The sequence below is a fragment of the Rhincodon typus genome, chromosome 32 (assembly GCF_021869965.1).
Source record: "Rhincodon typus isolate 14 chromosome 32, sRhiTyp1.1, whole genome shotgun sequence".
NCBI classification, from domain to species: Eukaryota; Metazoa; Chordata; class Chondrichthyes; order Orectolobiformes; family Rhincodontidae; genus Rhincodon; species Rhincodon typus.
The window spans coordinates 4,078,364-4,091,393 of NC_063363.1; the positions used below are offsets into that span (position 1 = coordinate 4,078,364).

Sequence of the window (13,030 nt, forward strand, 5' to 3'; positions counted from 1 at the left end):
ATTTGGATAGTGCCGGTGACCATGCCATTTGGTACTTTGACCACAAGCTCCGGAATTCCCCCCTTTAAAACTCGGTGGCTCTTGACCTCATTACTGTCCTTTAACATAACCTTTAAATGCACACTTTGTGACCATGCTTTAGCTCTCCTGCCTTAATATCTCTTTCTGCAGTTGTATTTTAAATTTTTTTAAATAATGCTCCTGTAAAGTGTCCTGGGATGTTATACTGCATTGAAAGGTGCTACACAAATGCAAGTTGCTGTGTTTTTACATTGGCCATTTAATTCTGTTTAGCTCACTTTTCATTCACACTATTTCATAAGAAAAATAGATAAGCCTTCTCTTTCAACTACATTAACACGACTCTGCAGAGATCCAGTTAGTTATGACGACAGTGAGACCGTTACCCTTCCCCATGTAATTACACAAATCTTGCCAACTGTTACAATGTGATCTCAAATCCACAATTTTCTTTTGCTCAATGTTTTTGTTGGGGCATTTGCAGACTCCTGAACAATTGGAGAAAGTCTGTCACTTTTGTCTTGTAAATGGTTTCTGTTTTTCCATGGAAAGCTGACCACAAAAGGTGAAGTTCTGTGTTGGTCATGCTGCAATTCTATGTAGTATTTCACCACCTTTAAATGGAGAATTACTATTCATTCTGTATGGGTGACAACTCATGCATCTCACCCTCCAACTTCCAATCAAGAAATTAAAGCACAATACAAATACTTAAACCACTCCAAACGACCATAACCACTTCCCTCCTCCCACCAAATCCACTCTTAGTTCATTGTCATATCCAGGAGATTAAGCAATTACTTTTGTCTGAGAAAGAAAGGTAACATATGACAACTGACATTTTGGTAACACAACAACAGTAAACAGCCACTAAACACATTCCATTCAAAGCTAATTAAACCAAACAATAATTATTGTTGCACTAGGTTATTACTTACTATAAACTTTTTTAAAAAAACCTAGATACAAAAAGTAAACAGTTACCTCCCACAGGACAGGGCAGCACTTCACCCTCTAAACGAGCCTCAACATCACCTCCACTACAGGTATCACCTGAAATTTTTCGGTAACTGGAGAAACAATAAAGATACACATCTCATCACATTTTGACTAAAATTAAATCACAAGGCATTTCCAATAAACCATTAAATCCAAAATAAACTAATCTTCAGTCAAGTTTTAACATGGCTAGAATTATCCACATTACAATAGTAACAAAGGTTTTAAAAACTAGTTCATTGGATGCATTGCACTTTAGGATGCCCTTAGCCTTCCTCTACAAGTTACATATCATAAGCTAATCACTGAAAATTTACCCTTTTGTTCGCTTGTACGTGGAGCCAGCAGGGCAGAGGACAGGGGGAGCGTACACACTGCCCGTGAATTCTGGATCAGGGGTGCAGACCTCCGACGACAAGTCCTCACTCAGCTTGAAGCCAAAGTCACTAGAAGGAAATAAGCATTAAAATGAATTAATTCACTGAAAATTTAAAAGCATTTTTACAAATTACCGTTTGCAAACAGTAAGGCAGGCAAGACAAGCTATAAATATAGGATTGTTACGTAAAATAATCAAGAAACCATGTAGAAATACTTGGCTTTCAGACAGAAAATATGTATAATTTGAGTAAACACCAACTCTCACTGTAATACAAGCATATCTTGCACAAAAATTAATTCCAAATCCCAAATAATCCCACCACCACTGATTTCATTTCACTTTTCCTCAATACTAAACAGACACTATGTCCTACAATTAAGTAAAAGCAATCCAATGGGGGTTTCACAGATACATACTTGATACAAACTACTTTCCTATCGGTCTGCAGTAGAATAAATGCTTAATAAACAGAGGGTATTTTGTTCAATTTAAAAACAGTGGTAGGTAATTTAGACCCCGAGACGCTGCCCTCAATTAAAACATGGATGATTTGTACCTCAATTCCAGTTACTTACCTTAGTCGTCTATCCTTCCATACCATTATACAATAAAATTAAACCTTTGAAAGCCCTACTTGCCTACAACATTCACGTTTTTTTTTAAGAAAGAAAAGAAAGAGGGACTTTCAAATTTTTACACTACTTGGTGTATGTAGAAGAGTACTTCCAGGTTCCATTCCAAAATAGAATGTACAAGTGAATAATTTTATGATAATCTAACTTGTTGTTCTACACTCACCTTCAATTAGTTTAACATCTATTCTAGAGAAATTGCTGGAACTGATCATTCAGAATATTACAGGCAGGGCACATAATTTCATTGCAAACAGGCAGTGTCAACATGGTTGCAATAAAAGGAAGTCGTATTGAACTTAATCATAAGAGTCCTTTGAAGTAGTAACAAGCCAACATAGATGAAAGGGAACCTATCAATTTGGCATACTTGGATTTTGGTATTCTTGTCCAGAATATCATACAAAGCTAATATGCAGTGCAACAAGTCATTAGGAAGGAAAATGGAATGTTGGTGTTTGCTGCAAATGGGAATGCAATAGAACTGCAGGGATGTTTTATTGTAGTTTTCCAGAGTATTGGTGAGATCACATCGAGTTTACAGTGTGCAGTTTTGGTCTCCTTATTTAAAGGAGAAAATAACTACTTTAGAAACAGTTCATAACAATGCTCACTCAAATGATTCGTAGAATTATGGGATTATTTTAGGAGTAAGAGTTGGATTAGTTGGGCCTGTGTCAATGTTAGTAATGAGAGGTGATCTTATTGAAATCAGACCTTGAATGGACTTGACAGGGTAAAGCTGAAAGGAAATTTCCAATTGTGGGACAGACTAGAACTAGAGCAAACAAGTTAAAAATTGGGACTTTACCACTTACAGTGGGTTTTCTTTCAGAGGATTCAGAGTCAGTGGAGGCTGGGCCACTAAATGCTTTTGAGGCAAAGGTAGATCGAATTTGTAATGAACAAGGAATCAAGCATGTAGGCAAGGAAGTGGAATAGAGGGCACAAATCAGATCAGCCATGATCGTATCAAATGAAAGAGTTGGTGCAATGAGTCAAATGGTCTTCTGTTGCTCCCAATTAGATAATGAGTTCAACATTCCCAAGTCATTTCAAATTCAACAAGTATCTTGTTTCACAAAAGTTCTTGGCAGCACATTACTAATTTTCAGTATTGATGGTCATCAATTTATATGTCATATTTATACTGATATGCAACCAGGCATTTCAAGAAAAAAAAGCGTTTGCTAAAATCCAAAATGAGCACTTCATTAAATTCTCTTCCTGCCCATATTTCTCTCTGCCCTAATGAAGGAGCCAATGCACGCCAGATACAGTTCTGCAGATAATGCCTACTCTGGTATTTCAACGAAACATCAATTTTTCCATTATCCTAAACAGCAAACATCAGCAATCCTCCCCGATTATGGACATTATTGGCAAATCCAACTCTTTCATAACCTCAATGTATGGGAGTACAGAATTCTAACAGGTCAGTGATAATCCCATTAGGGGAAATCCAACCCAATTTTCTGTCCTGACCATCTGCAACACCCTTACCATCACCTGCTGAGATCAGCTCCATCAAGACATACCAGAGATCAAACCTGGAGCCTTTATCATCCTCCTGGCTTAACTATCATAGAATCCCTACAGTGTGGAAACAGGCCATTCGGCCCAACAAGTCCACACCACCCCTCTGAACAGCATCCCACTGAGACCCATTCCCTGTAACCTGGCATTTCCCATGTTTAATCCATCTAATTTACACACCCCTGGACACTACAGGCAATTTAGCATGGCCAATCCGCCTAACCTGCACATCTTTGGACTGTGGGAGGAAACCGGAGCACCCAGAGGAAACCCATGCAGACACGGGGAGAACATACAAACTCCACACAGACAATCGACCAAGGGTGGAACTGAACCCGGGTCCCTGGCGCTGTGAGGCAGCAGTGCTAACCACTGAGCCACCGGAAAGGATGATCTATCACTATTGAGCAATCTAGATTCAAGTAAATAAAATTTCTTAATAGTTGTCAGGAATTTTTAAACCTGCATGGGCATCCTGAAAGAGCGTGTGATGCATTCTAATACATGACACATTCAAATAATGCAGTCTGCCAACAAGAGTAATGCATGATTTGCCATAACATCTAAAATATAAAATGGGTCACTTAAATTGGTTCTTTGCAGAAAGCAACCTCCTTCAAGACTAGCAAAGACCACAATTAGGTAGTCTGCCTCCCTCAGCTAGGAGATTCATTTCATATGCATTATAATATCACAGACTTGCATCAAACCTCTGCAAGAACAGACTAATAAAACAACTTCATGATTCATTCACAACATAACTGATTAAATTAAGTAAACAATGCTCAGGTACTGAGCAACAAATTATTGAAGTGAATAAATATAATAGTCATGGATGAACTGATAGGGCGTATCTCAATGTAAATGACGTTGGTAACCTAGACAAATAGTAACTCAGAGTTGCAGCCTGATGTAGTTACATCACTAGTCATGGCAGTCTTATTTTTAAAAAAAGAAAAAAAAAAAAAACTTGATTTAATTAGTTACCATTCATAGTCTTCCCTTGTACAGGAGCAGTTGTTAACTGTAATTGGTCTGTCAAAGTCTTCACCATTAAAACAGGTGGCATGTGGAGTTCTTCGCTTGTACACAACTTTCCGACCAAGCAAACATTCATTCCCATGCTCGTCAGAGGGAGACCACAGTTTGTAATCCGTCTCAGAACAAGGTACTCCTTAACAGGGAGGGACAAAGAGAGAACTTATTTTTTATTTTAAAAACTTATAATGTATTGTACTTTAGAGGATTTACAATTGTGAACCACCTTCTAGATACACAATTCTGTGGCGTTGAATTGATTACAGGCTTTGTTACTGGATTGAATTGATACATTATTTATGGAGTACACTGGTCCCCAATGGAGCCTATAAGACAGGCAATTTTAGACACAGTAGATAAATATGAATTGGTAGTCAGCCTCCTCCTGTATAGATGCACTACAGACTCTCATATGCAGGCCATTTTCTAAGAATACAAAAAAAAACGTGGAGAGAGATTCATTTTACAGATTTCATGATCCAGGTTGAGGGGGTGGGTGAATTAAATTCACACGCAAACAATTCCTCTTATTCAGGGACCTGTCAGCAAAAAAACATTAATTAGAAGATTAAAGGGTAGATTCTAACACTGAATTCGAGAAAAAGGTTTATCTACTTAAAGATAATTAGGGAGTTGGCCATCCTATTCCTGTTTTTAAGTGCAATCTTCAAAAACAGATCTTTTATTTTTGGATGGATACAGAAGAAATACTTAAATCATTAAAATACAAGGTAGGAATATAATTTATTTTGCATGTACTTATCCAAATGTCTTTTAAACGTTGTAACTGGACTTTATCAATCATTTTTTCTGAAAATTCATTCTACACAAACCACTGTAAATAAAACTGCTCCTCATGTCTTTTCTAAATCTTTCTCCTCTCACCTGAAAAATATTGCCCCCAGGCTAGAAATTCCCCACCCTAGGGAAAAGATACCTGCTATTCACCTTAACTATATCACTCAATTTCATAAACCTCTATGAAGGTCACCCCTCAACCTCCTATGCTCCAGTGAAAAAAGTCCCATCCTATCCAGCCTCTCCTTAGAACTCAAACCCTCCATTCCCAGCAACAATTTCAATATTTATTCATTGTTCTAGGAACTGTTTGATGGGTGAGATAACAAACTGTGCCCTCCTTGAGTTTTCTTCAGTTTTTGTCAGCTTCTTCTACCATTCCATTCCTGCTGGCCCCATCTCTCTTCGGTCATTTTAAGTGATATCACAATGAAGCAGTGACATTTGTTATAGCACTTGGTGAAATTTGGCCAATACTAAAGTTGCTAATTGTTGCTCCTACCCACACTGACAGTCCCAGGTAATCACGACAACAGTAGCCCTGTTTTGTATGTATTTTTCATTCCCAATATTTCATAACAGAGTCACTTAATGCCTGAAACCATTGCGAGAAAGCAATAAACCACTTCAATCGAGGACATCAAGATAAAACACAGAATATTCCACTGTTTTGAATATCTATCATGTGGTTGTGTAATAGACTCTGAAAAACAGCAAATAAAAATAACACACAGTCATTAGAAAAGTTTGATTAATGCTTTATGTGGGATTAGCAAGTACTTAAAGCTGTATACTCCTTCCCAAACTTTCTGTTTAAAAAACAGGAGAGGGTGAAATTTCATTAAAAAGTAGTGAAAGATCAACACGAACTTACCCAATGCTAATGTTGTATTGATCTGCAGTATTAGCCAACTATGGGACTGTTGGGCGTATGAGCCAAATATTGTGAAGACAGTGCTTTTCTCTCCAGGCTCAGTAAGTAATCCATATACCACAACAGTCTTTTCAGTGAAGTTAAAAATCTTCCATGTCTCTCCCTCATTGGTACTGTACCTTTTTGTTGAAAGTGGTTGCACAAGTAAAACAATGTTGCATTTGGTTATTTACAAACAGCTGAAACATTTTCATATCGACACATCTCTACTGTACGTTAACTTCATACCAGATTGTAAAATACAAAAATACTACAATAAAGGAAGGGGGAAGAATTAAAAAAAAAGACATTATAAAAGTAATCAAAAATAAAGATTTTCAAAAGAGATAATACTAGTAATTTTCTTAAAAGTTGAAAAAAAATACACAATCTTTGGTTTACTCACTTCAGTTGAGTGGTAGGGGAGCCCTGAGGAATTGCTAACAGGATTCCTCCATGGTCAGCCCAAGAATAATAGTGGGGACCTTCAAGGGCCTGAACAAATACAACAAAAGACAGAATGCAGTCAAATCATCTTCACAATGCTAGTTTTTTTGCCCCATTTCACTTGGATACACTTTTCCCATTACTCTTCAAATGCATTTGAGTAGAACACCTCACACAGGCAACTGGATTGACAACTCAAACATTCACCACTTTAAATCATTCACTTCAAAAAGGTGAATCAGGCAGACCAAGGAACTTTTCCAGTCTAACTTCTGCACAGGAACAATGGAAAAATACCTGTTTTTCAGGGAAAACTCAAACCTTGTTCTAGCACAGTAATGTTTCCTGTAATAGGTTTATGGCAACTCATATTTTTAGAACCTGAGTCGAATAATTTGACAGAGCAGAGAATTCCAGTACCATGGAGACACAGTATGTGATTAAGGTAAAAAGAACAACCTCTCTTCAATCCATTTCAACTAGCATTATCTGTGTGAACTGATAATAAAATAAGGAGCCTGTAAACTTTGCAACAATACTCTAAATGATAAACATCAGTTTAGTATCATCTTTCTTAGGTCTGGGTTTGGAATAGGAAAAGAAAATCACTAGGTTTTGGGAAATTATTATTGCTTGGAATTGCCAAAGCAAAAGTAAAGGGAAGAACCTTTATTTCTATAGCAATACTCAAGCCTTCAGGATGTCTCAAGGTAGGTACAACTAACCACGCCTTTGGAAAAGGTCAGGTCTGGCAGCATCAGTGAAGGAAAAAACAGAGTTAACGTTTCGGTTCCGGTGACATTCTGAGGAAGGGTCACCGGACCCGAAACGTTAACTCTGTTTTTTCCGTCACAGATGCTGCCAGACCTGCTGAGCTCTTCCAGCAACTTTGTTTTTCTTCCTGATTTACAGCATCCGCAGTTCTTCCGGTTTTTAATCAAGTCTTTTTTGAGCACAGTGAAAGTCTGTTATCATCCAAAACAGAAAACTGCTTAGCAACAAAACTATTTTTTTTTTTTTTTAAGGTAACAAAATGAAGATTTAAACAAATATTTACCTATTTTGGGAACTACAAGACTCCTGTGCTATAAGAAAATATTTTGGTAAGTCAAATAATATAGTGTTGGACATCCAGTGTAGCCACTGTTGTAATGTGGAAAATGCAGAAGTCATTTTTCATACAGCAATTCCCCACAAACAACAATTTACATTACTTATTCATAATATGAGGCATTGTAAGGCTAACATTTATCACACATTCATAAATTCCCTTGAGATGAGATCACGATCAGATACCACTTTTTCCTATGGTACTGGTCAAGGCCTAAACATTACCCAGGAGGAGGACTTTGCTCCTCTTCTTTGAAAGGTCATGAACACAGTTGTCTTTGAGAACAATACAGTGTGGTATTCAGAACCATTTGCAGATATTGTCTAGACTGGTTGCGTATTGGTTGTTTCGTAATAAAGTGAAATGCTTAGTAATCCAGACACCAGTTTCCGTGATTGTTACCACAGATAGCTCGAGGTTAGAATCAGTAACAGGGTTAATCCCCCAATGTATAGATAAACCATAAAAAATAATAACCTACATTACTTCAATCTTTAATTGCAACAATACAAAAACTGATTAATGTACTGGTACGTTTTCCAAGTTCTTTGCTATGCTGCCCTCCTCGATGTATTTGGACAATACAATACTCTATATAGCCTCTCCTTCTGGAACTATATATTTTAAGATCTCATTTGCCCTTTTTTCCAGCAGCAGACATGATTTCAAAGTATTTTCCATTGAAAAGGCAAGATATTTCTTCATCCTCTGTATCTCCTCTAGACGATCCCCTCTTCCTTTGTTCTTTTCACCTATTGTTCAGTTCATCCTTTTCCATTTTCCTCACATTAAAAGCTGCAATTTTTGGCCCACACTTCTTTCTCAGATTCTTCAGCAGCTATTTTATTTCATCCTTTCTATTTATGATTTTCCCACTATCAGCCATGATCAAATGGTAAAGCAGACTTGATGGGCCGAATGGCCTAATTCTGATCCCATATCTTGCTTTGTGGAATTAGTATCAAATTTAGGATTAGGAGCATTTTACTGCAATGCCTTCTCTAGTATCAAATAATACAAAATTAAACCACTCTTGTTATAATCCGTTACTTGCCCATTCTAAAAGTAACACTTCTGCAAATTTTTGAATGATATAATTTGAAACAGCGTTTTCTTTTCATTGCAGCTAGCTTTACATAACAAAACTAGTTTTACAAAAGCACATTACCTCACGCCATCGAGCTCCAGCACTACTTGAGACATAAACATTTGGTTTGTTTGCCAAGTTCTTCCCAATGGAACCTGTGGGACACAGAAGTTAGGGAAACAGGCATGAAATCACTGCTGCATCCTTTGATAAATGACAGCTCAGTCCAAAACAAAATACCTGGTTATAGATGTATTGAAATCCACGTATTGTTATGTACACTTTCCTCCAAGATGGCCTACTACATGTTTAGGATCAGTACATGAATCAAACAAGTACTGATCAAACAATTAATCTAGGAATAGCATATCTGTAAATCTGCAGAATGCTGCGAAGGTTATACTTATAATAATACATTAAGTTTATAATTACCTCATCTAAACAGCAAGATAACTTGAACGGGAAAACAGCAGGTTGGAGGCAATGGACCTGGTTCCTCAATTATTAAAAATGGCAACTTGCTTTGCTTTAGAATTCAAAGCATTTCATCAACATTAAGTTGCTAAATCAATATTGATAGCAGCAAAATATTAATTACCTTCTCACTTGTCATCTACAGAATACCAAGGAACACAGTGGTAATAAAGGACAGTATTGTGAGGTGGGTTGTCACTATTCTCAGCAAAGCACACATTCAGATGGTTATGTCACCAACCCAGTGCTAGGGCTTGGGACATCTGTACAGGGCTAGGGAGGAACATGCAATGGGAAGCGTAGGTTCAGTCATTGTGACCCATGTAGATACTAAAGATACAGGCAGGACTAAAGCCAGTATGAAGAGCTAAGCGCCAAGATAAACAGAAACTCAAAGTCATAATCTCTGCATGCACATGGCATAGGTCAAATCAGAGGAGAGAGCAAAAAGCATTGCAACAAAAAAAAAAGTGTGGGAGAAGTGGGTTCTGGTTCATGAAGCATTGACACCAATACTGTTGAAGAGGCATATGAGCTGATAGGATCATCTTTATGGCACGATCAGTGTTGTTGCCAATCAAACGACTAGGGGAGTAGAGAATTTAAGTAAATAGCAGGTCACGGTATCAAATTTGGGAAGATGTGGTATATCCAGGAGTCAAGGCCAATGAGAAAGGTATTAACACAGGAAATGATACAGACTGTGACGTGAAGAACAGCGAATACAAATCTGAGGGTAAGCCAACTGATTCAACTTGCATTCACAAAGAACAAAAGGCTAAAACTAAAAGCTCCGTATCTGAATGCAGATAGCATTCAAAACAAAACAGAGAGAAAATGCACATTGAAATAAATATCTATGACCTGATAAAAATCAGGAAATGCTGAAGAAACTCAGCAGGTCTAGCAGCATCTGTGGAGAGAGAAACACAGTATGTTTCAAATCCAGTGTGGCTTCAGAAATGACAGCCATAACAGTGACACATTTCGGGCCTGAATCTCGAAGGAAATTTAGGAAGGACAGGACGCTAGGAAAAGGCACACATTGGCTGTGTTAGTCAATAATGTTATTAGTACAACAGAGAGAGATGACCCAAGTTCAGGAAACCAGGCTGTGGAAACAATTTTGGGAGAGATGATAAATAATGAGAAATGATAAATGCAAGGAGGTGGTCAGTTAGCGCAGTTAGCTGAATGGCCAGTTAGCCATGCAGAGTGACGCCAATAGCATGGGTTCTTCTCCTCGCACTAGCTGAGGTTACCACGAAGGATTCTCCTTCTCAACCTCTCCCCTTACACAAGGTGTGCTGATCCTGCGGTTGAACGTACCACTCATCGTCTCTGTCTAATGAGAGACAGCAGCCCTATGGTCCGGTAGGACTTCAGCAAATTTATCTTTTACTTACCTGGTATCATACTAGCACTGAAACCCATATCACATTACTCACTTGAATGGTAGGTAGGACATGGTTTTGCCTTGACAATAGCATCCTGTTGGTGTAGAAAACTAGTTCTTGTGGTCTTACAGCGTCGTAGCACCACAAAATAGCTAGTTTCACCTGTTGTTCAACCTTTTGAGAAATATCCCCATTCTAGAATAATTGGAGATAGATCAGGGCTAAGAGTGGTGGATATAAGCCCTTTTGAGAGTTTTCACGATATACAGCAAGTAACAGTTTGATCGTTGTATCATGCAGGATAATTTTGATACACTGTCATGTCAAACCTATATGGTGAGTAGATTTGAATCTACTATTTATTAAGTAATCTGGACTACACCATGGGTTATACTGGCAACCGATTAAAGGTCATCATAGAATCATCGTGCAACCTGCAGTGTGGAAGCAGGCCATTCAGCCCATTAAGTCCACACCAACCCTCCAAAAAGCATCCTGCCCAGACCCACTCCCCTGCCCTATCCCTGTAACCCTGTCTTTCCCATGGGTAATCCACCTAGTCTGCTCATTGCTGGACACTATGAGTACTTTAACATAGCCAATCTAGCACAGTCAGACTCAGGGTCATGTTTTATTTCTGCAAAAGGTTATATGATTGACAGGCAACTGTTCTTGCTGCATCTCCAAGCTTGTAATGCACTAAGCGATCGGCACCCTCTTCTCATGCTGTTTTACATGTTGACTTTTTTGAGGTCTGTTTCTTGAAGCCTAGTTCTAACAAATGCAAAGTGAAAACCATCAACTTCTTGTCTCCCTAAAGCATTGTTTAAGTTCTGTACTACCAAACACAAAATAGAATTAACGAACTCGTAATGAATCAGCAATCAGATGATTAAAATTTTATCATTGGTTTGACTGGACAGAAAAAAATGTAGGTCTGAGACTTCTACCTTACATAAAAGGGCAGAATACACAAAATGGATACATTCCAACATGTGAGAAAAATAGCAAGAGATGGCTCTACTATCTGTGGACAAAGAGAAGAAATGTTAAAGTCAGCAGCCGACTCAAAGAAAAAGCATAAATGTGCAAAGAGGGTCTTGTGGCACATAGTAACATCCCTACCTCTGAGCCAGGAGGCCCAGGTTCAGGTCTCACCTGCACCAAAAGGTAGGTAATGACATCACTGAACAGGTTGCTTCGAAATTATCTACAATTGTACAAAGACAGGTGACAGCTCAGGAGATTGAATAAAATACAGAAAATGTGAAGGAAAAAGTAACGGGGGAGGAAAATGTACTTGAGAAAGCGAGCCAGAAATGTGTAAACAGATATTTACAGTAAGTCTCACTATCTATAAACAATCAGGTCAGTAGTCACATGACACCAGGTTACAGTCCAACAGGTTTATTTGAAATCACAAGCTTTCACAGCATAGGCCCTTCGTCAGGTGAAGTGCGAGAGAAGAACGCAAACACAATTTATAGGCAGAGAGATCAAAAATAACCATACAAATGGTATATGGCACCACACTATTCTGTATCTGTAAAATCTTCCTTACTGTCCTGTTTTGACACCATCACCTTGATAAATTGTTATGATCTCTGTGCCTTAATCAGTTTGTAGTTTTGGATGACTTATTACTTTAGTTAGACCTTCGGCATGCAACTCTTATACCTATCACGTTATTCCAGCCATCTGGTGTGTTGCTGGCGACACCTTATTTTTAATCTTTTGTAATTATCTCTCTGCCACATTTAAAACGGATTTTGGTCATCCCTTCTCTTGTTATTCAGCTGTTGACACTTTACTCACACCATCTGATATTTTTGGTTACCTGCAGAGACTTATTATTCGACACTCCACTCACACCATTTGTATGATCTCTTGATCGCTCTGTCCTTGATCACTATGTCTATAAATTCTGTGTCTGTGTGCTAATATCTCACTTCACCTGACGAAGGGGCTATGCTCCGAAAACTGGGGATTTCAAATAAGCCTGTGGACTATAATCTGATGTCATATGACTTCTGACTTTGCCCACCCCAGTCTAACACTAGCACCTTTACATCATAAAATCAACCAAGTTAACAAAGTGAGTGCTGGTTGAATAAAAAGTGAAGAGAATTAAAACTGGAAAATAAAGAAATGGGAGATAAATTGAATAGGTATTTTACGTTAGTCTTCACTATAGT

The 13,030-nt window shown here is 38.1% G+C and overlaps 1 protein-coding gene across 3 annotated transcripts in view; it reads right to left on the reverse strand.

Annotated features, from left to right (window-relative positions):
- sorl1 (sortilin-related receptor, L(DLR class) A repeats containing) overlaps positions 1-13,030 on the reverse strand; it is a 161,074-nt gene that overhangs the window by 68,093 nt on the left and 79,951 nt on the right. For all 3 annotated transcript variants that reach the window (XM_048615468.1, XM_020526950.2, XM_048615469.1), the window contains 6 exons: positions 9,046-9,119; positions 6,726-6,814; positions 6,281-6,459; positions 4,558-4,744; positions 1,338-1,466; positions 1,006-1,091 (listed from right to left, as the gene is read on the reverse strand). In XM_048615468.1, coding sequence (XP_048471425.1) covers positions 1,006-1,091; positions 1,338-1,466; positions 4,558-4,744; positions 6,281-6,459; positions 6,726-6,814; positions 9,046-9,119 — 744 coding nt within the window. The remainder of the gene's footprint in view (positions 1-1,005; positions 1,092-1,337; positions 1,467-4,557; positions 4,745-6,280; positions 6,460-6,725; positions 6,815-9,045; positions 9,120-13,030) is intronic.